The 27,590-nt window shown below is 50.5% G+C and overlaps 1 protein-coding gene across 3 annotated transcripts in view; it reads right to left on the reverse strand.

Moving 5' to 3' along the window:
* The window catches only part of LOC142575192 (uncharacterized), a 78,080-nt gene that overhangs the window by 20,412 nt on the left and 30,078 nt on the right, over window positions 1–27,590 (reverse strand). Inside the window, exons 1-5 of one of the 3 annotated variants that reach the window (XM_075684320.1) lie at window positions 26,788–26,882; window positions 25,179–25,562; window positions 16,004–16,212; window positions 1,577–1,946; window positions 1–343 (exon numbers count right to left, since the gene is read on the reverse strand). The exon at window positions 1–343 is cut by the window's left edge and continues 22 nt beyond it. In XM_075684320.1, coding sequence (XP_075540435.1) covers window positions 1–343; window positions 1,577–1,946; window positions 16,004–16,212; window positions 25,179–25,562; window positions 26,788–26,838 — 1,357 coding nt within the window. In that variant the 5' untranslated portion in view covers window positions 26,839–26,882. Of the gene's footprint in view, window positions 344–1,576; window positions 1,947–16,003; window positions 16,213–25,178; window positions 25,563–26,787; window positions 26,883–27,590 lie in introns of those variants that run through there. The other 2 variants (XM_075684321.1, XM_075684319.1) reach the window with 2 other exon arrangements.

Consider the following 27,590-nt stretch of genomic DNA (forward strand, 5'->3'; position numbering starts at 1 on the left):
CGCTGTACATGGGAAACGCGATGTGGTGTAAGCGCACCACGAGCCCCCTTCGCCAAGCGGAAGAGCTGTCGTTGTTGCCTCCGGCGAGCGACAGCCACTCGAGGCCCAGGTCGAAGAAAGGCGCCTCGACGAGCCGTGCCAGGTGCGAGGCGCCCGTGGCGGCCGCCAATTCGCCTCGCTGTTGTCGCCGTCGGCCGTCGATCGCGAGCAGCCAGTTGTCAAGGAAGGCGTCCGGGCGCATGTCGGCGTACGGGGCGTAGGCCGCGTTGACGGCCTCCTCGGTGGGCAGCAGGTCCGCCAGGCCGAACAGTTGCTCCGACACGGCGTCGCTCAGGGAACCCTCCTGCGTACGCCGACACCACGCGTTCGCAAATACAGAGCGCCTGGGTTGGCCAAAAGAATTCGTGCTCGGGCTGATTGTACATTGTTCCTGAAAACTGAATTTGTTCGGCGCGAATAGCCAAGACGTGTGCACAATTTACCGGCACTGACTTTCATATGTCCTGGAAGTCGGATCGAGTGCACGCGTTCCTTTATTTTTTTTTTATTAGCATTGCGCTAGGTTGGCCACAAGTGTTGCACGAGGGGCGAACCAGAGCAAAACGCCAATGCGCAGACACAGCGCGTCTGTCCCGCTGGGTGCAACCCGAGATAGCTGATGGCTCCGTGTGCACTGCGTTATATCGCGCACCTAGTTTGCGTAGAAGACAAAGGCAATACCCTCGCCGCCGCTGCCTCTCTTCAACAGGCGCGCGCCATGACAGCGATTGCCCCTATAGCCACCGAGTGAGATGTGCCGAAGCTTTCCTGTGCGCGCGCGACATCATGCTTGCTAATTTAGTTACATAGTAAGCGAGTGTTTCCAGTCATTTACGTGGCCTATAAAACTACTATCCGTAATTTGTATATATGTCTAATAATTTGCTATTACGATAAATTCTTCGCCTTTCGGGCAAGACCGCAACTTTTTTATATACAATAACTGAAAACTATTACGCCATTTCTTTCGTTCGAAACTGCAAATGTCGTCACCGAGTGCCTGGGGCATCATGGCGTTGATTACGATGTTGCCAACACAATACAATTGCCTGGAACAGCTGCGTTGAAGCACGTACTAATGGTACAGTCCCGTTCACTGTTGTGCACAGTCTCCGGACTAGCGAAGGCGCCGATCAAGCGTCGCCTATGTGTGTGACGCCGCGCATGCACCTAGGCAGTGTAAACATGGGCTACATAGAACCCAGTAGCCGCAGCCAGTAGTCGACCGTGTGGTCTAATCTAGCGGCTCGTGCGTTCTACACAGCAATGAAGGGGACTGCATGTACATTCGACTGGTTCATACCGCGTTCAGTTTGCAGGAACGCGGAAATCTCTCGAGACTGGAACCTGTTCAAGGCGAACGTTGAACTGCTCCCACTTAATCAGCCGCGTGATCGAGTTCTTGTCCTATCTCGGTCGCACTCCCAGCTCGAATGTGACAGCGCCTCCGAGCGTGCCGAGCTCGAGCACGGCGCTCTGACGTGCAAATGCGTGATCCGAGCGCTCGATTCGAAGCCAGTCCCTTCGCACGGCACACCTGTCTTCCAAGCCGTTCCGCTGTGAGGTTCGTCACGTGCTCTGCCAAGTGCCGCACGTCCTGGCGCAGGGCGGGAGCGGCGAGCGCGTGCGCGTCGTGCGCCAAGACGGCCCAGCCCATGGTGACGTCGAGGTGTTCGAGGCAAAGCCTGTGCACGAGCTCGTCGCCAACCTCCCAACCGCTGAAGAGCAGGTCGGCCAGCTGGGCGCTCAGCAGCGGTGCCACGTGCTGCACCAGCATCCAGCCTGCGTACAGCTGCGCCTTCTGCGCGCCAACAGCCTCGACGAGTGACGTCAGGGCGGACAGGTAGCCCGGCGGCTGCACCACCAACGTCCACGCCGCTTCGACGCCGCCCGTAGACGAGGTATCGCTGGGCAAAATGAATGCACGATTCCCTCAACTTCAGAGCAGCTGAAAAGCGTCAGGTGCACACGGGCGAAAAGTCGCTACCGGTAGCGACTTTTCTATGATGAGGCATATACTGCCGCGACTTCGTAGAGCACATGTGGGTCCCGGAGTGCAGCCCAAATAATAACGCTTTTTTTCTGAAGGAAAATACAACGGCTCCTTGTTGAAACGTCGGCTTCAGCGACATTCCTTGTTCGACTACTGGTCATCACATATGCACTGCGTGACATGCCTGACACGATGTCATGTCACGAATGACATGAAAGCATGACACGGCGTGAAAGGCATGACATAAATTACATAGCATGCATAACATTAATAACATAAAATATGTGCCCTTCATGCACGACATAGTTACACGCCACGTTTTGACATTAATATTAGCATAAAAAAATGACCGACAATTACGTTACTTCCTAATGCGAAATTTGAGCGCAGCAAATAAGCTGTTTCACCTTTTGGATAGATTGAGGCAAAGAAATCGAGCAACACATGTATGCGCTATCACAGAATTTTTTTTTTTATTTTTCACACGTATTCCTTTAACAAAGACTCCACTAACAGTTCTTGACAGTCATGAACGAAGCTTTGTGGTCGGAGAAATAGACTGATATATGTTCGACTTGGTACACCAATGCTTGATTCTCAAAGACGAGATCTATACAAGTGCCTCGCGAGGTTGTCACAGCCGTGGGGGAAGCAGAGGCTAAGCGCCACCGCCGAGAAGACCCTGCCGTTCGCGCCGCCGAAGCGGAGGCTCATTGCCGCCGTCGAGGGCAACCAGCAGTAAGCAAGGCTGAAGCAGAAGCTCATCGCCGCCGCCGAGAAGACCCTGCCGTTCGCGCCGCCGAAGCGGAGGCTCATTGCCGCCGTCGAGAGCAACCAGCAGTAAGCAAGGCTGAAGCAGAAGCTCATCGCCGCCGCCGAGAAGACCCTGCAGTTCGCGCCGCCGAAGCGGAGGCTCATCGCCGCCGTCGAGAGCAACCAGCAGTAAGCGGAAGCGGAGGGGGGCGGCGTGTACACCCAGCGGCAAACGATGGGGGCAGAAGCGCGCGCAGCAAGCGGACAACACGATAAAGGGAGGAGGGAAGAGATAGCAGCGACTGACTGATGCCTTTGACTGATACTCTTTCTGCATGGCGGCGACGGTGTTCTATGCAGTCACGTTATCTTGACTCTCTAGCGGCGTCAGCGGCATCCAGCGGTATCAGTCGGTCGCTGCTAGCGCTGGGGGGATGAAAGGGGGGCGGAGCTGGTTACGAGGCCGACGACAACGCCGACGACAACGCCGACGACGACGCGAAACCCAGGAACGGACGCCAAAGAGCTGCGCTCTAAAACGAAGTTGACGCATGGTCAGGCCTTCCGTAGTTCTCGGCACTGAATTATGGCTGGACGATGACACTACTGCTAGTGAAATTTCCGCAGCGCTTTACGTGCTACCCAAGTCACCATTACAATCACGGGAAAGGCGTATTTGTCTTTGTTGATAAGAACATTCCTTTTTGTATGTTAGAAATGCCTGTAGGTTCGTCTGAAGATGCATATGGTGCAAGCTTAATTTGAAAAATGGCAAGTCATTGTCCGTTTGTTCCTTTTACCACCCTCCCGCTGGTTCAGCTGACGCTTTAACAGATTTTGTGGCCACCGCTGAAATGATAACATCTGATTTTATCATCGCAGGTGGTCATTTCAATACGCCTAAATTTACTTGGGATCAACAGCCTTTATGTGACAGGGGAACGCGTCAATTAGATACCGTCATGGTCAATTTTATTAATTATTTATCGCTGACCCAGACAGTTGTGATGCCCACAAGAGAACACATTCTCGATCTTTTCCTGACAAACACACCAGACTATATTCTCTCGAGGGCGGTAATACCAGTTATAAGCGATCATTGTGCCGTCCGCTGCGAAATGAATGCAGCAGATGAAATGAATGCAGCGAATGCAATAACTTGCAGCACAAAACAACCGACGCTTTATAACTAATCTAAAGCTAATCTGCCTGAAATTATTCTTGCGGTAAATCGTCTCTTCTTCTTTTAGACTTGCAGAATCGTACTCGGTGGCGGATCTATGGTCCATTTTCAAAAAGAAATTCTTTGAACCAAGAGATTGCTTTGTTCCCTCCTGGACGCTAACCACTAGAACAACTAAAAGTGAACCGTGGTTCATAACAGACTTTTGTACTTGAAAGAAGCAAATAATTTACCGCTTTTATAAATCGTCTCAAACAGAAATAAATCGTAGAAAGCTTGGGACAATAAGAAACGACCTAAGTGCTGCTACAAAGCGCGCAAAATCAGCCTACCTCAGATCCCCGGAGTCCAAAATAAAAATAAGCCCTAAATAATTGTGGAAATAGCTAAGAAGAAACAAGAAAGATCACATTTTTATTCCTGCTCTTTCATCCTGCGACAATATTATTAACGATGCCAGAGAGAAAGCCGAGTTTTTTCATTCTTAATTTCCTTTGATATTTTCTCCTCCAATTATTCCTGATGAAGTTGAAGAGCTATAGAAAGAAGTCCTGCAACAGCCATGGATGATATTCTAACTACAGCACGTGATATAGAAGCGCTCTTACGCGGCTTAGAGCCTGGACCTGATAGTTGGCCTAGTGCCCTCCTGAAATCTTGTTCTGATCCTGTGTCACTCTACTTAAAATAAATGAATGAAGGCTTCGTACCTGAGTACTGCAAGATGGAATCCGTTGACCGCATTCATAAATCCGATCTTTGAATGTCTGTACTAATTACCGCCCTATTTCCTTAATAAGTGTATGCTGTGAGCTTTTGAAGCTTATCTTATATGCATTGATAATTCAGCAAGTTATTGAACGCTTTTCAGCATGGATCTCGGAAGGGAATATCCTGTGTAACGCAGTTAACAGAGTTTACGCATGATTTGGCTCTTCCTCTGGATGAACGAAGTTCACTTGACTGTGTACTCCCGAACTTCAGCAAATCATGCGATGTCATGACTCACGAATTTAGTACAGAAATTATCAGTTTATAACATCTCGCCTCAGATATTGTCACAGTCGGTAATGTGGGAAGAAGAGGACGCTGATGGTGGCCTTGGAGACGACGAAGAAGAGTTCGCTGCTCTACGCTTGTTGGCTCAGCCATTAAAATCCATCTGGGAATAGACGTACGCTTCTTCCTTCCCGTAACATCATTGGTGGACGTGCTAGGTAATCACTTGCGCAAGACGGAGCTCCGCAGCGGACGTAACCTGGCCGCCATGTCATCCGAAGGAGAGAGATCTACCACGGCCCCATCCTCGCCACCGACGGTCATCCTGGCCCAGCCTCGCGACCCGTGGCATGTTTTCCGGGATTGACAACGTTGACGTCGATGACTGGTTGCAGAATTAGGAACAGGTCAGCGCACACAACAGGTGGGATAACACCCTTGTGCTGGCTAATGTAATATTCTACCTCAAGAAAACCGCACGGGTCTGGTTCGAAACACACTAAGAAGAAATTACAAGTTGGGACCAGTGCAAACAGAAGCTTAGAGATTTGTTCGGCAAGCCCGTCGGGCGCCAACGTGCTGCGAAGAAGGGCCTTGGGACCCGTGCACAGACGTCCATCGAATCTTACGTGGCGTATATCCAGAACGTCCTCGCTCTTTGCCGCAAAGTGGATAACAATATGGCAGAGGCAGACAAGGTCAGCCACGCTTTAAAAGGCATCGCGGACGATGCGTTTAACCTGCTTGTTTACAAGAACATAACAACGGTCAATGAGATCATTAACGAATGTCACCGCTTTGAAGAAGCGAAGAGTCGCCGCATAGTTCAACAGTTTACGCGTCTACCCAATACCGCAGCTTCATCAACGTGCGAAGACATTTGCCCACCGCGTGAGCCCACCTCCTGTGAGAATGTCGTACGTATCGTTCGGCGAGAAATCGAGGCAGCGTCTTCTGCCACGCCAGTGACGTAGTGCCTTGACGATTCCCGGCCGCTTGTGTCTCCCATACAGTCGGTCATTCGCCAAGAACTTGCCAATCTACCGTCCACTTGCGGTCTACCGTCCATCTGGTCCGCCAGACATTGCTTCGTCTGCGTCATCTGCCCCCTGTTCACCGGAGCCAATATGGTCCATGGCCGCGCTATCGCAACCCGGCCGAATGGCGCACACATGACGATAGACCCATCTGCTTTTACTGTGGTCGTGCGGGCCACATCTCTCGCCACTGTCGAAGTTCCTGGCCAGCCCACTGTCGACCAAGCTTTCCCGCCAACCGCCGCTCCCCACTGAATCCTCGCCCGCTATCACTCTCCGCCGAGGTTGAAGACGCACCAGACAACGCTCGAGCAACCGCGACTAGCCGTTCGCCATCACCACACAGTCGCCGCTCCCGTTCGCCCCAGATGCGTCGCTCTCCATCTCTAGCTTACCGTCGCCGCTCTCCGACGGGAAACTAACTGGGGCAGCTCCTGGAGGTGACGCTGCTCTAGGAACCCGGCCTGAAATTCCTCTGCTGACCCTGCCTACCGATCGGAACCTTCTGAATGCGGACATGGATGGTTTGCCCGTTACAGAATTCATCGACGCTGGAGCCCAAATTTCCATCATAGTGCGGAGCTTCGAACGCGCTTGAAAAAAGTACTTACTCCTGCTCCGACTCGACTGCACCAGGTCGCCGATGGTGGAACTCTGGCTGTGCTTGGAATGTGTACTGCTCGTGTCAGTGTCGCCATACGTCCGTTTTGTTTAGTGTGCTCGAACGTTGCCCTCACAATGTGATCCTCGGACTCGACTTTTTGGCCGCCTATTCTGCTCTGATTAACTGTTCAGCCGGTGTATTGACCTACCCCTACCTGTCTCCGTTGACCTTCCTGCTCAAACTCCAACTCAGCTTTGTTCCACGGATTTTAACGCGACAGCGTTAATGAGCTCGTGTCGCAGAAAAGCCGGTGTCGTTGGTGTCGGCGTCGGCGGCGTTGGCCGTGAGCGATAAATCCCGGCAGGCACTTCACAAATAAAAAAACTTGCAAGATGGGCTGGGTGGGAATCGAACCAGGGTCTCCAGAGTGAGAGACGGAGACGCTACCACACAGCCACGAGTTCTTCTTTTTTCTTTATTGCCTGGCTGTGGTACATAGTTTCACAAGAGGCAACGCTCACCAAAACGAATACAAAAGTAGAATATACATTTTCTGTATGTGCACATATTCAACCAGCATTGTGCTGGCACAGTCTAATCAAAATTCGCGCAATGCAACCAACGGTTCTACTCTTGGGAGCCAGTCGGGTGGTTCCCCTGCCGCTTTATGGATAGCGACAAACCAGTGCATGTTTTCCCCGAAATATATACGTGCAGGCTGCGCATCTTTGTCGACATGGTATCCTGCCATTCTCGCGCGCCAAATACAATGGAGGCCCAAGAGCATAATTAAATCAAAAGGCACCCCATCCTCATTATCTATGCTTAAGTAACGAATGCCATACGGGCCCAGTGGAAATTCTTTCTTTAGTGTCCTCTGCAATACATCCCAGAAAAACACACCTTCCCAACAGTTTAAAAAACATGATCTATTGTCTCTGGCTGCTTGCAAATTAAACAGTGCGTTCGATATGCTTCAAAGCGGTACAAAAGCGCCTCTAGTGAATGCGGTGTTGCCTTAGAAACGAGCCGTAGAAAGTTATACTGCGGTGTATATCAGTAATTATGAACATGTATCTTAGAAGTCGCAGTTACACGAGTAGCGAAGTGCGTTTCCGCTACATTTCTTCTGCGCTTTCCGCACACGCAGAGCCATCTTGCGGCAAGCACAGAAGACCCCCTCCTCTCAATGTACGGGGCTGCCCCGACAGGTGGCGCGCCACGCGCGCATTGGGGCTGTGCGGGGACCAGTGCGAGGCGCGTCGCGGCCCGGACTCCCTCTCCCCTGACGACGCTTCGCCTTGCTCCCTCACGGGTTGCAGAATCAAGCGTCCTTCCTTTCTTTAGATCACTATCTGCCTATCTCTCTGCCCGTGCCGATCACGACGTTTGGCTGGCGTGCATCGTTTCCCCCTCCGAGACACCGAGTTCTTTAGTTCGTTGCGCTTGCTCAGGCGCACGTTTCGTTGCCGCGCCGAACGCTGCGTTGCTCGACGCTCACCGCGTCCGATGCGGGGCGCCTCGTAAGTGATCGCTGCGCCGTAGCCCATTGTCTTACACCCCTTGGCGGGTCGACGGGAACGCTGTCGCGTTTCACTCTTGAAGGCGAAGCTTAAGCGTCCTCCAATTTTTATTCGCCTGCCACCTCTAGCAGCAACCTGCATCCCTGTTTTATCCTGCCCACCTGTACCTGGCGGAGTCTATGTCCTTACTCCCTCGACTTAAGTCCTGCTTTCTCACAATGCCTCCTTCTCACACACTATCGTTTCTCTTGCGGACAATCAGACATGTCTTCCCATCCTAAATTTCGGACAGTGCCCACAAGTACTTCTTCAAGGCATGTCTCTTACCACATTGTCACCGTCGCACGAGTGCCACATTTCCGTTCTATCTGTTGCGCCGCCTTCGACCAATGCCCATTCTGCTCCTTCTGCATCTGCTCCGACCGATGAGTTTACAAAGATGATTGCACCGGACCTCTCAACCCAACAAGCCGCAGAGCTCCGTGGCCTCCTCGAGTCGTACTCCGACATTTTCGACCTGAACGATCGCCCTTTGTGTCAAACTACGGTGGTGAAGCATCGTATTAATACCGGCGATGGAGCACCGACGCCCATACTGGGTGTCGCCCTCTGAGCGAAAAGTTATCCAGGGCGAGGTTGACAAGATGCTTGCCAAAGGGATTATTGAGCACTCTTCCAGCCCGTGGGCTTCCCTGTTGTTCTCGTCAAAAAGAAGGATAACAGCTGGCGATTCTGCATTGACTATCGTCATCTAAACACGATCACCAAAAAAGATATATATCCACTTCCCCGCATTGACGATGCTCTGGATTGTCTCCACGGTGCCACTTATTTTTCATCTATAAACCTTCTCTCTGGAAATTGGCAAATTGCCGTGGATGAAATGGATCGTGAAAAGACCACATTCGTCACACCAGACGGCCTATATCAGTTCCGGGTAATGCCTTTTGGCTTGTGCAATGCCCCAGCGACCTTTGAACGGATGATGGACATGCTCTTGCCTGGTTTGAAATGGTCCATCTGTTTGTGCTACTTGGATGACGTCATCGTATTCTCTTCCACTTTTGCGACTCATCTTGAAAGACTTTCATCTGTTATTTCTGTCTTTCGCACCGCTGGCTTGCAGCTCAACTCGTTCAAGTGTCACTTCGGTCACCGCCAAATAACCATGCTCGGACATCTCGTTGATTCGTCAGGCACTCGCCCCGACGCCGCTAAAGTTCATGTTGTACAGAATTTCCCCGTACCAACTTGTGCCAAAGATGTTCGCAGCTTTATTGGCCTTTGCTCTTACTTCCGCAGGTTTGTGGAAAATTTCGCCCATGTTGCCCGTCCCCTGACTGACGTCCTGAAGAAAGACGTTCCTTTCTGTTGGGGCTCTGAACAAGCGTCTGCTTTCACACAGCTCATCAGTCACGCTGCTCACCACACCTCCTGTTCTCGCCCATTTTGACGTCTCAGCTCAGACAGAAATCCGCACTGACGCCAGTGGCTACGGTATCGGCGCAGTTTTACCTCAACGCCAATGTGGGCACAACCGCGTTATCACCTACGCCAGCCGCCTCCTCTCTCCCGCCGAGCGCAATTATTCGATTACTGAGCGCGAGTGTCTTGCCCTCATTTGGGCGGTGGGCAAGTTCCGACCCTACATATATGGTCGACCATTTACAGTTACCACCGATCACCACGCCCTTCGTTGGCTTTCCTCCCTCAAGGATCCCACCGGACGCCTCGGTCGCTGGGCCCTACGGCTGCAGGAATACGCATACACTGTGGTCTACAAGTCGGGTCGTCTACATCACGACGCCGACTGCCTGTCTCGTCATTCCATCGATGCACCGGGCGATTTAGTGGATGTCGCATCGATCTGCGTTTTTTCGCTCTCTGCCTTGCAAGACATTGGCGCTTAACAATGACACGATGAATCGTTACGGCCCATTATCGAATGCCTGCTCTCTGATCCGTCTGACCCATCCCTTCACATGTTCGTGCTACAACATGGCATCCTGTATCGCCACAACATGCACCCCGACGGGCCCGAGCTCCTAACCGTCATTCCGTCTCATCTTCGACAGATTGTACTGCAGCAACTGCACGAAGTTCCCACCGCTGGACACCTTGGCGTCACGCGGACCTATGACCGAATTCGGCGACGGTATTTCTGGCCCCGTCTCAACTGCTCCATCCGGCGCTATGTTGCCGCGTGCGAGTCGTGTCAACGCCGGAAAAGACCAGCTGTGACTCCTGCCGGACTGCTGCAGCCTTTGGATATACCGACCGACCATTTTTTTCGCGTTGGCGTTGATCTTCACGGACCATTCCCTATATAAAATGACGGAAATAGGTGGATTGCCGTCGCTACGGACTATACAAACTCGCTGTGCCATTACTAGAGCCCTACCGACCAGCTGCGCTACAGATGTCGCTGATTTCTTGCTTCACGACGTTATCTTACACCACGGTGCACCTCGTCAACTTCTCACCGATCGCGGAAGATACTTTCTTGCCAAAGTCATAAACAACCTACTTCGATCATGTGCTACGTACTAAACACAAACTTACTACCGCTTACCATCGTCAAACTAACGTTCTTACCAAACGCCTGATCCCCACATTAACTGACATGCTAGCAATGTATGTTTCCTTCGATCATCGCGACTGGGACATTGTTCTACCATTTGTCACGTTCACCTACAATTCCTCGCGCCACGACACAGCTGGCTATTCACCCTTCTATCTCCTCTTCGGCCGTGAGCAGACTTTGCCTTTCTAGACTCCCCTTTCGACCACACTCGACTCGCCGACAGAGTACACTCGGGATGTCATAGCCACAGCGACCCGAGCACGCCCGATTGCCCGCATTCGTCTTTCTGCTTCACAGACACGTCAGAAGTGCCGTTACGACCAGCGTCATCACGACGTGGACTACGAACCGGGTGCTCTTGTGCTAGTTTGGTATCCAACTCGGCGTGTTGGTCTTTCGGAGAAATTCCTCTCGCGGTACTATGGCCCTTACTGCATCCTTCGCCAGGTGACCCCTGTCACATATGAATTGTCTCCGCTGGATGCCACGGTGCCTTCACCTCTCTCTGACATCATCCACGTCAGCCGTCTCAAACCTTACCTTTCTCAGACCGATGAGCCGCACCAATGAGGTGGTTTTTCCGACAGAAGTGATGTCACAGTCGGTAATGTGGGAAGAATGGGATGCTGATGGTGGCCTTGGAGACGACGAAGAAGAGTTCGCTGCTCTACGCTTGTTTGCTCAGCCATTAAAAGCCATCTGTGAATTGTGGGGTCTCTCACACCCGTACTCTTGGGACAAAGGAACGACATCACAGTAGTGCAAACAATCACAAGGGCATTTATTGCACCTTTCATAGATCAGTGCCTGCTAGCCGAGTTGCTATCCACAAAACATGCCGATGGGCGCGCGACAAATCTAGAAGTCTGACTCACCGCGACCGGAAGCGAGCGAATATGTTCGCCCCATGCTGGATCCCAACGCCTGGTCCTTCGCGTGTATGGTCACGCCAATCGTGGCGCGTTCGAAGGCGGCCACGCGAGGCGGTCTCGCAGAAGCATCGGTCGCCGCGCGGAATGTCCGCGCCGTTCGCCCCCCGCCGGGGAAGCGACCGCCCGTCCTCCCCTGCTCCCCCAAGTAACCCTGCCGTGAGGCGGCGTTAGCAACGCAACACTCGCGCCATCTCTCGCACTGCGCCCCAACCACATCGACCGCCGTGGGCATCACGCAGGCCACGCGGCGAAGCCGGATTACAGGAGACGCGCCATGCGGGAAAAACAATCAGGGGACGCGCGAGAGTCGCGCATCCCCACAGAATAGACGCACGCTTCTTCCTTCCTGTAACAATATGTACATGGATCGCCGAATATTTGCGCGCAAGAAACTAGTATGTTGTTGAAGACGGATCTCAATCAAGTATCTCGGACGTAACATCAGGAGTGCCTCAGGGAACGGTTTTGGTTTCTGAGCTTTTTTTTTACTTTATATTAATATCAACGTAAATATAGCTTCGCTGATAAGTATCTTTGCCGACGTCTGCATACCCTATAATAAAATGAATACTGGTAATGACTATCGCGAAATTCAAAAATGATCTGAACAAATGATACAAACATGGTGCAAAAAATGGAGAATGACACTAAATTTGAACAAAATTGTATGTGCTAGGTTTTCTCCAAGAAAAGTCACCGAAATCTCCTACTTGAACCCTAAATGGCGTTCCCACATATAGAAGTTTCGAAATAAAAGTATCGGGGCATCTATTATACTTCCTCTTCATCCTGGCATCGACACGTCGACTATACTAGCTGTTGTTAAAGCGTGTGGATCCCTAAGTTTTCTATGTCGAAATACTTACGTGCTCATTCTTCCAGATAACTTTTCTATAAATTGAAAGTAAGATCGATTCTGGGTTACGCTTGTATCGTGTAGGACCCCCCAACGGCCGTAGACAGAAAGAAGCTTGAGAAAGTGCAGTCCACGCAAGACGTTGCGCTTTAGGCGTGTCTCCCAAAGAGAAGACTTTCCGTGCAAGTAGCTCGAGGGCAATGTTGGGTTAGCAAACACTAGAGAACCGCAGAACAGCGCTTCCTTTGAAGCTATTGCATGGGATATATCACTCAGACGTCGGCATTTCGCGTGAATTTCATCTTTTCGTGCCCCACTATATTTCCTTACGCGTTGACCATTGTAATAAGTTAACGGAATATGTGAGGGCGTATCAGAAAGTCCTTGCCCCTATTTTTTATAAGCCAAAATAATGTACATACAGGCCATTACAAATATGCGTTCTAGTCTACATACCTTATTTTTCCACATAGTCCCCACAACGGTTCAGACATTTGTCTCCCACCGGGGCACTAAATTCGATTATGATGATTGGAGTTTACTGGCGCAAGGGCCAGAAGTGGCCAAAGAGTGCCAAGGCTATCTTTCAGTCAGCGACGCACGCGGCCTCTCTGAACGCTCACTGCCATGCAAGTCTTCACGGCCCTTTTGCGAACACCACCGCCTCACAATCCTCAAAGCGAGACACCTCTCCCCATGTGTGGGCCGCATTTTCCTGTGGATTTCTGTGGGCGTCCGTCCCTTTCTCTATCGACAACGAGCCACACTTCGTTGCTCGTATGCCGTCGACGTGTGAAGCACAACCGTCATCTTGAACAACTTATCTGCCATGCCGCGGAGCTACCGGCAGATAAGGCAAGGCCGGTTTGAGGAAGGTCCACCGCTGGGAACGGATATGCTCATTTCGAATTTACAGTCGTAATTTGGCTAAAGAAAAATAGGGGCAAATACTTTCTGATTCGCCATCGTAGGACTACCTCCTTCAGTAGCACTTTCCTTCCGAAAGCAATTTGCCAGTAGAATCGACTGTATTCGACCACTGCAGCCATTGAATGCCCTGGCACATTTTTCACTTCTTCGAAAATGCAGGCAACGTATTGATACAAAATATGCTGTGATGGCTATTGTCACATCGCTTTATGTTGATGTACAATTGTAACGTCTGTACCCCATTCAATCGAAATAGGGGACTATGTTTTCCTCTTTCTTTTGGGGGGTTTGTATGCATGCGTGCGGAAACATTCGATTCATGTGCTCGGATGTGGTTCCATCTGGCATTCCCTGGTTTGTTTGTTTCTTTTTAACGCGATAGCGTTAAGGAGCTCGTGTCGCAGAAAAGCCGGTGTCGTCGGCGTCGGTGTCGGCATCCGCGCCGTTGGCCGTGAGCGATAAATCACGGCAGGCACTTCATAAATAAAAAGCTACTTCCAAGATGGGCTGGGTGGGAATCGAACCAGGGTTTCCGGAGTATGAGACGGAGGCGCTACCACTGAGCCACGAGTTCGATGCCTGGAGGCGGTACAAACGCGCTTCTAGTGAACGCGGTGTTGCCTTAAAAACTTGCCGTAGAAAGTTATACTGCGGTGTATATCGGTAATTATGAGCATGTAACTTATAGAAGTCGCATTTACACGAGTAGCGAAGTACGTTTCCTCTACATTTCTTCTGCGCTTACCGCACACGCAGAGCCATCTTGCGGCAAACACAGAAGACCCCCTCCTCTCAATGTACGGCGCTGTCCCGACATGTGGCGCGCCATGCGCGCATTGGGGCTGTGCGCGGACCGGTGCCAGGCGCGTCGCAGCCCCGACTCCCTCTCCGCTGAAGACGCTTCGCCGTGCTCCCACGCGGGTTGCAGAATCAAGCTCCGTTCCTTTCTTTAGATTACTATCTATCTATCTCTCTGCCCGTGCCGATCAGGACGTTTGGCTGGCGTAGATCGTTTCCCCCTCCGAGACACCGAGTTCTTTGGTTCGTTCCGTTTGCTCTGGCGCACGTTTCGTTGCCGCGCCGAACGCTGCATTGCTCGACGCTCTCCGTGTGATAGGTGGGCGCAAAGTCCGATGCGGGGCGCCTCGTAAGTGATCCCTGCGCCGTAGCGCATTGTCTTACACCCCTTGGCGGGTCGATGGGAACGCTGTCGCGTTCCACTCTTGAAGGCGAAGCTTAAGCGTCCTCCAATTTTTTTTTTTTTGCATGAGGTAGCCAAAATTACAGTGATTTTTGTTACCGCATTCCTGACATTCTTCGCACTTCTTGCTGTTACGTTCCTTTCTTTCTTTCTTTATTCCATTCTGCATTTCTTGCGCTGTGAAATATTTTATATTGCGTGCGCTACTTACATCTGCTACTATGTTTTGTATTTTCGTATCCCCTCCGCCACTGTAATGTCATATAGTTACTGTGGGTAACAACATAAATAATAAATAATATGCACGCAGACATGACTAGGCATATATCGTGAACATGAATGACATGCAAGACCATGACAGCATAGCTAGTAGAGCAAGTTAATGCATGGCACGGCACAAATAACATGATAAAATCAAATCGAACAGCGCCTATCGATCGCTCCTGCCTCCGGGCTGAGCTTTGCTCCTGCGCCCGAGAGGAGTGGCTTTACCGCATAGCTTCAGAACAATATTTCGGACATTTGCGCAATTATACTACGGAACGCATCCGTTCCGCCCACTTCTTGGTCTACCATTGCTAAGCCATTGCTTTCTCTGTCTGTAGAAGCTTTATCTGTCGCCCACTATTACATAACGAGGGCCTCGAATCCGGCAACATCGATGCCTTCAGGTAGCATGAGTGGGTTTATTGATCAGTCGCCTTCACCCAAAAAGATCACGTTCTCGTGACGCCTGCGGCAGAAAGGACGTTCCACGTCCGCCGCCAAGGTCTGTGAGTGATGGCGCTGGCTAAGGGTTCTACTAGGAAACATACATACCCAAGAAAGTGGATGGGGCAACGCCGCCGCTGTAGCTCAATTGCTAGAGCATCGCACGCGAAATGCGAAGGTTGTGGGTTCGGTCCCCACCTGCGGCAAGTTGTTTTTTCATCCACTTTCATTTCCGTTTATTTATTCTTTCTTTATCTCGTTTATTAAGTACAAGTAATTTCCCCTATGTTGTCCTTGGTGTGAGTGTTCGCTTCTTATGATATGACTAATAAAAAAAAAATCGGGCCCCTCGGTTAATCCCCTTCCGTCTCGTTTACCCACTGGAAATGCCACTTGCTAATTCGTCATTCGATACCAGATTCGTTTCCACTAGAGCAGAACACCCGCCTATCAGCCGTTGCGTTGAAGACTCAGCAGAGATGACCTTATACTTCCGAATTTGAATTTTAAAGCGAGCACGGAGCTCATCCGCTAAAAAAGGATTGGAGGGGTTCTATAACGCGCACTCGAGGAGGATTGCAGGTGCTATACTCCCAGCAAGGACGAGCGTGGACTGGTAGGAGCGGTTCTCCCCACCAAGCGACAGATCCACACCTACCCGCGTCCAGTGCTGAGCAAGTAGGTGGCCAACGCTCGCTTCCAGGACTCCGGCAGGCGCCGTTCGGCATCGTCCGCTGTGCCGTTCCACGTGATCACCTCCTCCCGCCGGCCCTCGGGCGCTCCAACCTCGAGGTAAGGCTCGAGGTGCTTGTCGGCCACGCTGTGCATCTCCTCGAAGTCGCTGAATGACTCGCGACTGGAGTCGCTCTGGACAGGGTGTGGAAGCGCGGTCAGGCATGTGAAGGAATCGCGTAAGCTCCATTTGGAGCGCTAGATATGAAATAAAATTTAGAGGAGTAAGTTCTACGATTTCAGGAATGGTGTTCGGCAACACTGGACTGCGCTTGGGCCGCTGGGCTCATAGATGAAGGTAATAACTAGGAGAGAGCATTGTGCAATACGACTGAAGCCAAACGTACCAGCCCAAAACCAGCCGTGGTTGCTCAGTGGCTATGGTGTTGGGCTACTGAGCACGAGGTGGCGGGATCGAATCCCGGCCACGGCGGCCGCACTTCGATGGGGGCGGAATGAGAAAACACCCGTGTGCTTAGATTTAGGTGCACGTTAAAGAACCCCAGGTAGTCAAAATTTACGGCGTGCCTCCTAATCAGAAAGTGGTTTTGGCACGTAAAACACCATAATTTAATTTTTAATTACAAGCTCAACACGTGATCGCACGCCAGAGCACGTGGTATATTTTAGTGTTTCCACTCTGTAGGCAGAGCTACACGCAGCCAAACAAGGGACCATAGATTATACACTACGGGGAACCAAAAATTCACGGCCAATGCACCGAGTCTTACAGAGCACGTGTTGGGACGATACTGCGAGGGAAAAAGCGAAGTTAATGGCTTTCCGGAGAGTTCGTTTGCCGAGGTTGACTGCGTGACGTAACGTTGTCTCCCTATTTCCGTGCTCCGTGGCTGGGCCTCTATAGCTGGGCTGACTACAACTATGACGCACGTGAGATGAGCCCCATGGAAGAACTTTAGGAAGGAACTTCACGAGAGAAAAGTAAAAACCACGAAAGCATGGAAGAAGCGAAGAAGCTAGGCATGAGCATCACGTCACGCATCTACCCTTCGCAAGCCAACTGTGCATGCAGCCGTTCACTTCCCTTTTTAACTCTCCCGTGCCTGCAAAAGTCCGCCCATCACGTGACTTCCGAGTCTCGGCACACTCGCCCCATGCAGATTTTTCTTTCTTTTTTTTTTTGTTTGGTTCATCTACCCGTGCTTGTTTAAGTGCTATCTGCCAATCGCTGTGCGCTCGTTTTAACTTAGTCGTTTCTTGCAATGTACACATCGAAGCGTATCTTCGTTGAAACGACCGAGGGCGGCTGCCGCTCGTTGCCGCCGCGCCCGTTCTGGCTTCTTGAACAGCGTATGCAGCTGTAGCGCGGCTCGGGGAAATATAATATAATGGCCACACCGTTATACTGTCGCGTGCTGGGTTGGCTCAGGTACGCGAGCTGGACACCGTGCTTTGCCTTGCGAGGCGCGAAGCAAAGCAAAGACGCACAGACCAGCAGAAATGCCTTCATGCGTTTGCAGTATTCTGAAACTCGCGTGCTCATTGTGGCGAAAGATCTGGCGTTATATATATTTGGTCTCGAGAAAGACGGACTATTCACTTCTCTATGCCGAGAGGAAAAAAGAACTAGGTTCTATAGGTGGCAACATGGCATCATGCTGCCCCCCTTCGCAAGTCAGCTGCTTCCTTTGTTCCGTCGGGGCTTCGTGTATAATGTCCGCATCAGCGCTTTATTGTGCGCCTTGCGGTCTTACTTGGGGCATATAGATGACGTATAAGGGCAGCCAGTTTGAGAAGGCACGCCGCAGAGAAATAACTCTACAACTACTGCGCGTTCCTGTTTCCTTTTATGTCGACAGGAGAGCGCCGCAATGTGTCAGACGCAAAGGGACTCCGGCCGGACCAGAGACGCACCGAGGGGCGGGCCAGCATGCTGGCGAGCAGGTGGTAGTAGTCGCGAAAGCGCCACCGTCCCATGAACTTGAGCCGCAGTCTGTGCTCCCCAAGTAGCGCGGAGGGGGCCAGGCGAAGCGGTGAGGTCTCGACGCTGACGAGCGCGGGGAGGCCCACGTGGTTGGAGGCAGCCAGCAGTCGAGCGAACAGGGCGCCGGCGTCGGCCACGTCACTTCGGTGAGGCCACGCGAAGCCACCCCGATCCAGCAAGGACCTGCGCCCCGCACACTGATGGGATGCGGACCGAAGTGGCACCGGTCGCCCCACAGCCGACCATGCCTGGTGATGCACTCGCGGGCGCCAAAGACGACAGCGACGACGCATCAAAAGGGCATTAGCTTATCACTGCTGTAAACAAAATGCCGGGTTAGAAGAAGCCGCAAGGAATGCTTACTTACGCCGAGAAATTCAAGTCATTTACCTCAGCACCGGGCAAGCTTATTGCAGAGGTCAGTGCTGTGCTTTGAGGCCTAACAGGAAATCTTTAGCACAATGGCCCTCCAAAGCTCACCAAAGAGTAGCGCCGTAGGCATGTCGCGAACTATATCTTCGGATGTTCTTACACCATTGTATCTTTTCATCTGGCAGTGCCATCGAACAACTTTTTTTGTTCCTTGATTTTCCAAAGGTGATCGGGAAATCAACGTCTAGGTGACTTTAGCTGACCGCCGCTACGTCATCTGAATCTACCCGCCGTGGTCGCTCAGTGGCTATGGTGTTAGGCTGCTGAGCACGAGGTCGCGGGATCGAGTCCCGGCCACGGCGGCCGCATTTCGATGGAGGCGAAATGCGAAAACACTCGTGTACTTATATATATATATATATAGGTGCACGTTAAAGAACCCCTGGTGGTCGAAATTTCCGGAGTCCTCCACTACGGCGTGCCTCTTAATCAGTAAGTGGTTTTGGCACGTAAAACCCCATAATTAATTCATCCGAATCTAATATGCTGCAGCGATTCCAACTGGAACAGCTACAGGCTCGGCGATGGATAGCGAGACTAAAATTTTAATGCGTTAACATTATTCGTGTACTTCACACACTTTACGGGGGCTATGTGTCTACCTATCTATGTATGTATCTGACCGTCTTCCCCCGCCTACCTTGCTGGGTAGTTCGGGTTCAATGGGTACCGCAGCGGGTTGCTGTGCCGAGGGAACAGGTTCCGAAACCTATCAGACCAACTCGGGTCTCTTTCACGCCGACATGGGTCATTGCAGGTGGGGTGCTGGACATGCATACCGCCCATCAAACAAACACTCTGACGCCGACTTGGAGCACTGGGTGCGTGCCAATCTGCCTGTGCTGGTCTTCAATGAACCTCTATGATGCTATTTTGGGTTGCTGGGTACGTGCCAGTAGGTGTGTGCCGCTGTTCGATGAACGCATTTGACGCCTACTTGGGTAGACTGGATGTATGTGCGACTGGGAACGTGGCGCTCTACGATACCAAAACGACCCCGCAAATTTCTCCGATGCTGAGAGGAATTGAGCCCACATCACAAGGTTTCCTCGAGGACAGCATACCGACGCATTAGCAGGCGGCGCCACAAATGCACTGGGTATGTGCCGCTCTTCATTGAACCTCTTGCCAACTTGGGTGACAGAGTATGTGCCACTGGGTGTGCGGCGCAAGCGAGGGAACAACCCTCTGCGTTCGCAGGCACCGGCGCGCCACGCTTCTCGTCTTGGAGGCTACGCGCGGAGTTCTCGGCAGGGTAACAAGATGGCGCGGCGTGTCTAGAAACCAAGTGCGAGAGACAGACAGACAGACAAAGAACTTTATTAATGGTCCTGAGGAACCGGCGTTAGGGTACCTCCCTTTTCAGGGAGTCCCCGTAGCCGTCGCGGGCCGCACCCACGTCGGGGTCGGAAGATCGTGGTAGGAGCTCGGTTGCCGAATGATACGAGTGTCAGCGTTCACGCGAAGCGGCGCGCCAAGCATTTCAGAGGCCACGCGAAGGCTTCGCGGCGGCGGCGCTAGATGGTGCCGAGTGTTGCCGATACACAATTGAGCAATGGAAATGTCTGCCTGAATTTGTTATCAGCTACAGTAATGTTTCTGCATTTGGACATGTTCTATTGCTTCACCTTATGTAACCGCTCCTGCATGCTTGGACATCCGCGGTATTACTAAATAAATGAAATGTACGCCTCAAAATTTTATGAGCTCGGTCAAGCAAGGCGTAGCTCGTTATTATGCAGCAAAATCGGGGAAAACTTTTTTCTGAGGAAAGGCGGACGTATACGTCACACTTCAGTGGATTAATTCAATAAAACTATCGGGTTTATCTTATGTGCCAAAACCACGATATTAACACGTCTAAATGTTTATCCTTTTACCGGGGACCGCATTTTACTCGCTAATGTTGTCGCTCAGCGCAAGACGCACCTGCATGATTTGAAATAACTATGAATTTCCAGAACGACACCAGTTTGGATATATGCGCCATAAAACTCGCCGTATAAAGGCACTGTTGTTCCACTTACTTTTTTAACAAGACGTTCTTTTAATGCATTGAACCACAAAAGCAACTGGAACGCCCATGTATTTCGTTCCACCCTTTGAGAAATAATATGCCAAAACTGGTGTCATCCTGGAGATTAATTTTAAGTGGATACGTCCTGCAATCTCACCGGGTACAATTCGTAAATTGCAATATGTGACATAAAGTAATTAATTAAGAAGTTAATTAGGGAGCTATCGTTAATTATTCTAACGTGTTTCAATTTCTCGTACTACTAATGTCCGCCTCTTCAAAAATTCCAGCTCAAGGACAAGAATATAATGCTATCTGCCACAGGCGAATTTTTAAAATTCCGGTAAGCCTAAAAATTATCACCTCGTATTATATACAAACGGTCCCAGGAGGACGCAAGTTTCGAGATTCAGTAACGCAGAAGAAAGCACTCACGCCCCTTATTGCCTGTATTGATGCTATTGGCAAATCTATAGCGCTAAAAAGCCTATAGGCAGCCTCTGTGATTGCAGATTCCTCGCCGACAGCTGTGCGCACGCAGTTTCAGTCAATGCCGATGTCAGGGGCTGATTTCCGCCCGTGCGCTGACGGCAAGTCATACCTTAGTCACATGGGTCACTTCCGATCGTGATCAAGCCCGAACGGGATCGAATTCCTCGATTGCGATCGGCTCTCTTCCGCAGCTTGCGCAAAGGAGCCAGTCACGATCGAGAAATTCGATTCCCGATCGGACTCCATCGCGATCGAAAGCGCCCCATTTGACCGCCAGCGTCGAATGCCCGCCAGTCGAGTGCAGGGTCACCTGAGCTGTTCGAGACCGACGGCGCTGATGTTGGTGCCGGCGAACTCGTGGCACGAGACGAAGTAGGCGGCTGCCTTCTGCAAGGCGCTCTGGGCCTCGCCCTCGCGGGGCACGTTCTTGGCGATCGTCTGCTCCAGCAGAGGCATCAGCAGATACACTCGGTCCTGCGCCGTTGGAGAAGCGGCTTCCTGTTGTACGGACAATCGTGGCGACAACTCCTGGCCGCCGCATTCGTCGAGCGAGCGCGTCTCTCGTGGAATTTCGCATAATACCCTAAATCGCATATGAGATACATCAATCACACAATCAATCTATTCCAGTTATTTTACAGAAACTGCGGCCGACGTGAAAAATAACAGGCAGACTCAACTATCTGCGCAAAAAGAAGCAGCGTTGGTGCGATTGGCTCACGAACCATGCGAGCGTGATAGGAAGTGCGGTTTTCGAGATGTAAATATCAGTATTAAAGAGCAGCACGTTATACGAAGAAATGATTTTAGTTGCAGTCAGTTATAGTCATGCTGGGTGCTATGTACACACACTTACATGCTGTACATCATACACATATTATTTGTTTAGCATTTCAGCGGTGGATACATTGTATCGCGCTACAGTCGTGTTTCTGATGAGTCGTTTCCTTCTATAGTGCGACTATACGGATCGATACTCGCCAAGCGTCTTCAACGCGCTGGCTTTCCCGCGACGCCTGTCGAAGCATGCGTCCGCGGCGGCCGGCGTTTAGAAGCCAGAGCCGTACGAAAAAGTGCCTCGAACTGCGCAAGAAAGCTTCGATTTAAGGAAAGCAGCCTCACAGCGCTGCGTGACGAAGTCGGCACAGTAAACGTGCAAAAAGTCTGTGCGACACATGCTCACAGATACGGCACAATTGGCGACCTTCAAAAATAACGCGCGCCCCATTCGGTGTCCTTCGGCTGCACTGCAAAGCTTGGTTAGAAAACAAAGCGCGTCCCCGCTGCTCCCGTCGATGATGTCTGTCACCACTTGTCGGCCAGCTGAGTTGGAGTCCGCGCGCAAATCAACTGCTTTCGCTCTGTCAATGCAAACTCTAGGCTATTAGAAAAACAAAAGCTGGTTGTTGTTCCTGACGAAAGTATTACCTTCGGCTGATTTTTTGCGGGCATAATCTGCAAGAAAATCAGCTAAGACTTCCAGATTTCATCCTACAAACAGTAACACAAAGACGCACGTCGACCATGTACCGGTGCGGCAAAATTTGCCATCTTGCGCACCTTTAGTTTGAAAATATCTTTCTTGCGCATATAGAGAACATTTTTTCCGAATGGTCAGTTAGGCACAACAAGAAGGGAGAAAATGCTTAATTATATGGGTGATCATCTTTAAGTTTTATGGCATTTTTAAATATCGCCTGTAGCAGACAGCATAATTCTTATCCTTGACCTGGATTGTTCGAAGAGGTGTACATAGCACGAAAAATGAAAACACATATTCAACTAATTAATCAAAATTCACAAATTGATTTCTTAATTACTTTATGGCCCACATTTCAATTTACGAATTGTAGCGGTTGAGCTTGCAGGACGTATCCACTTGAAGTGAATTTCCAGGATGACACCAGTTTCGAGATATTATTTCCCAAAGTGGGACGAAATATATGGGCGTTCCAGTTACTTTCGTGCTTCAATGCATAAAAGAGCGTTTTGTTAAAAAAGTAAGTGGAACAATAGTGCCTTTATTACGGCAAGCTTGATAACGCGTGTCTCCAAACTGGTATCATTCTGGAAATTTAGTCCAAGAGGGTACGCCTTGCAAACTCACCGGGCTACAATTCGTGAATTGCAATATGTACCGTAAAGTAATTTATTCGCAGGATAACTAGTGGATTTTTGTTAATTAGTTGAATAGGTGTTTCGAGTTCTCGTGCAAGTAATGCCCGCCTCTCTGAATTATCCAGCTCTCGTGCAAGTAATGCCCGCCTCTCTGAATTATCCAGCTCAAGGACTACTGCGCTACCTGCAGCAGGCTAACTTTAAAAATTCCGTAAAACTTAAGAATGATCACACCCTATATGTTACACAGGGTGTCCCAACTATCATGCACGAAAATTTAAAAATAGTGCCACGTAGCTGGGCAGAACCAAGGCAGTGTTGTTTGCCATCGCTTGGAGATACTCGCATTATTTTTTTTTTTGCATTCCGCCTAATCACATAATTCGTCTTAATTAATTAATCAACTTATCAAGTATTATAATTCGATGAAAAGTGTAAATGAGAAAATTGCATAGCAACATAAAAAACTTCCGATATAGAGTTCTGCCATTGAGTACGTGCTACATGAGAGTGTTTTTTTTTTCGAGCGTGAAGGAAGCCCGCAAATACACGCAAAAATTGCCGCGCGACTGGCCACTAGAGGCGCTTCCGTGCTGTCGTGCCTTCAAGCAACAAAGAGCTTCCCCTCGAACTATCGTAGATATTCTCTTTAGCAATGTCCTGCTTGAAAGTTTTGTACGTTCTCAGGGCTGATTTCGTTTGCATTCCTACTTTCCAGAGTTTGCTTGAAAATTTTCTTCGTTTCCTCCATTTAATGTCAACATTCCTCATGTACAAGTAACTGAACTTTCCTAGCCCACCGCTTTCCTCCCATTTCTCTCAATCATTCCTCAAATTCTATCTTGCTACTAGCTTGACTGCCCTCGAATGATGTCTGTCCCATGTCATCCTCTACCCCCTGATTTGGTATATTTCAATGTGCTCCCAAAGCAAGCCTACACCCCACGTTGCTTATTTCGAACCTTGCTCGAACCATTGATCTCATGCACAAGACCGTATTGCCGAAAGTCAGACTTGGAACCATCACCCCTTTCAAAATTCCTCTCACCACTTCGTACCTATTGTAATTGCACAGTGCCCTGATTTACATCACAACTGCATTCCCTGCTACCTTTAGTTGTTACATATTTTTTATGTTCCGTTAGGTACTCAGCCCCAGCGTTTATCGACACGCCAATGTTTGTACTTATCCACTAGGCTAGGTAGTGGATAGCGTAACATCCTGTATTCCATGCTCGCCGCCCTGATTATCATTAAAAATCATGACCGCCGATTTTTTCATCACTAAACTTTAAACCTAACCTATCTCCCTATTTACAGCCGATGTCAATCAATCCCTGCAAATCTCCCTTGTTGCCAGCCATAAACACTATATTAAATTAAATTATGGAATTTTACGTGCCAAAACCAGTTTCTGATTATGAGGCACGCCGTAGTGGAGGACTCCGGAAATTTCGACCACCTGGGGTTCTTTAACGTGCACCTAAATCTAAGTACGCGGGTGTTTTCTCATTTCGCCCCCATCGAAATAAACACTATATCGTCCGCGTACATCAGCCCTGGTAATGAGTGTTCAATCCATTCCTCTTGCTTGAAAAAAGAAAGGTTGAAGCAAAGTCCGCTCTTTAATCCTTGTAGATGCAACATGAACAACAAAGGTGACAGAGGGCACCCTTGCCTAAGACCCCGCTGCGTCTCTATAGGCTAAGATACGTATTTTTTTTTGCCACTTTATAGTAACCTTGTTACTTTTACAGATATCTTTTAAAAGATTAGTTACTCCATCCATTAGTCACACATAGTGAGCGCAGTATGTCCAACAAATCCTCTTGAATTACACTCTCATAGGCTCCCTTAATATCCAGAATTAAATGCCAGCCACAGGGGCCTGTGTTCCTTTTCTGCTATTTCGATACACTGCGTCAATGAGAACAGATTGTCCTCTGACCTCCTTTTTTTCCCGGAACCCATTTTTGAAGTTCCCCCAGCACCCCCGTCGCGCTCGCCCCATGCCTACCGTCTGCCCTTCACGATCTGCATCGCCACCCTGTAAACCACTGACGTCGCTGTTATGGGACGTCGTTTCGGAGAACCCACCGGCGCGTTCCTGGCGGCAGGCGGCGGCAGGAAGGCGTGCTTCTGCGCGGCCACCATGGCGCCGTGGCAGACGTGCAGGTAGAAATCGTCGCACGGGTCGTGCGCCCTCGAGCCGTTGAGGAGGCGCGCGTAGCGCAGGCACTCCTCGGTGCGACACACCTGGTACGCGGACCCGTCCGGCCGGGAGGGCTGGTGGTGGCGCGCCGAGCTCAGCATGTACACCAGCATGGCGAGCACGGCGAGCACGACGAGCGCCAGGCACAGCAGCGGGTACGACTCGTTCCACTCGATGGCGCGCGCGCGCGAGCCCATCACGTCGCCGTCCACCATGGTGTGGGCCGTCACGGTGGCGTGCACCGTCGTCGGCACGACCATCGTCGTCGACTGCGTACACCCGAGAGGGGGGGGGGGGGGAAGGAGCGGCGCGTGCACAACGCCACTGTGGTGAAGCGGCCACAGATGTGCTGGCTGGGCCACACGTCGTAAGAAATTCGGCACAATAAGAGCAAGCTTATACGCGAAATATCGATGGTATATCTTCTATATATACGGACTACAGACAAGATGGTCTGTGGAAGAAAGTAAAAAGAAAGGTTGTCCGCCGACTCTTTGACAAGTTTACGGCCCCCTTTAAAAGTACATCGAAACGGTGGACACACACGCAACATCTGCAAAGAAAACGCTGGACAGCGAACAATATCTCAGAACTATTAAACAGGCAGTCATGGCTAGACGTACAACGCATCAATGGGCATTGTTGAGACGGTCACAGCCAAGAGTACAACACAAGAGAAACACGTATGTAAATTATGTAATACAGTTTATTGTTTATTGCGTATAACGCGGAGTTTTATAATTTTAGCATCAAATTAAACAACCTTGTGTTTCCCAGCCCGCAAACTTGCTTTAGCGTACAAGAAAAGTGCGGTAGAGTTTCTACAGCTTCCATCTTTCAGAACAAGCAACATTAACCAACTGAACCCATTCATTGCTTGTTGTGCACGTAAATTATGCCGAGCGTCTAGGGATAAAAGAGAAAGAGGGAACAGCAAGTGAGAGCCTGCGAGAGACACAATAGCTGCTGAGCAACCCCGAGATTCAGTTCCTTTGGCTGTCTAGCGCTGGGTACCGACGAAGTCAAGGTTGCCTCGACATCACGCTTCTCCATACAGAACGGCGGAAAACGGCGTTGACAACGAGGCATCCTAGACAAGGCCAAAGCGCAAAGCAAAGCAAGTCAGGTAGAAAGCCTTAGCCACCCGCATTCAGTGAACTCCACCAGCCAGCCCTCCGAGGCATCGAAGTGCTTGCAGAGCGTCTAACGGGATGGCTTAAGAAAGGCCTATCTGCAGCGTGTGCCAACGCGACGCGGACGTGCGTCGCGTTGGCACACGCGACAGGGACAGGGAGAACGCACTTCTAATTTGTGTGTGCGTAAACGAGTAGCCACACAGCTGCGCTGAAAGATATATAGGATCAGGGTGCAGATTATACAGTGCGACTGTTTTGTTCCTGTCTCAAGCAAATACAAAGCAATGAAAATCATTCGGTGAGAGCAACTCACGATAAACTCATGAGCGACTGCCAACCAATATAAAAGCTCATTTACCTTCATGGCAGTAAAGTCAAGGTTTGTAGTGTATCCTTCGTACCGCGCCATGTTTGCTGCGACGCTAAGAGCTGCTGCTGTTCCCTTGTGTTGGCCCCGAGAAAATGGCTCGAACAGGGAAGAGCGGTCTTCTTCTTCTTCCTACACCTAAAGATGCGCACAACTCCGTGGCACGTGCGAGCTGGTGTTCGGATCGCAACAGTGAGCTCTCGGGGTTTTGGCTAAGTGTCGGGCGGATTTAGCCCTGTTTTGTAGATACCAAGCAGGGTTTTAAGATAAATTTATATTGTCTGATATGGAAATAGTGCCACAAATGTCGAAAAATTCTCCAGGGACGGCACGTGGCGATCTCCGCCTTGGTCGGCCTCCCTACCGGCTGACCAAATGCCTATTGAAGCTTTCTTTCGTAGTGGGGTGAGCAGCATTCGTGTGGCGCTGGTGCCTTTGCATGGAAGAGCCATCCGGCTCACCAACCCGAAGGCAGTGCAGGCGGAACTTCAGGAGGCAACGCATCACTACTTGCACATCACTGATGTGCGACAGTTTGGCAGAGGTGGGATTGTTAGCCGTTCACCAAACCACGCGTGTGTGTACGACTTACTTAAGTGCTCATCATTTGGATCGATGCAAGTGAGTGCCTTCATTCCCCCGCATCTTGACTGCACTAAAGGAATAGTTCGTGGTGTAGACTCCTCTTTAAGTACGGCAGAGACCCTAGAAAAGCTCTCCGCGGCTGGGTTAGTTGCCGTTTATCGGTGCAACAGAATGGTGGACAATACACGTGTCTCTATTGAGTCAGTAAT

The sequence above is a fragment of the Dermacentor variabilis genome, chromosome 3, assembly GCF_050947875.1.
Source record: "Dermacentor variabilis isolate Ectoservices chromosome 3, ASM5094787v1, whole genome shotgun sequence".
Classification (NCBI taxonomy): Eukaryota; Metazoa; Arthropoda; class Arachnida; order Ixodida; family Ixodidae; genus Dermacentor; species Dermacentor variabilis.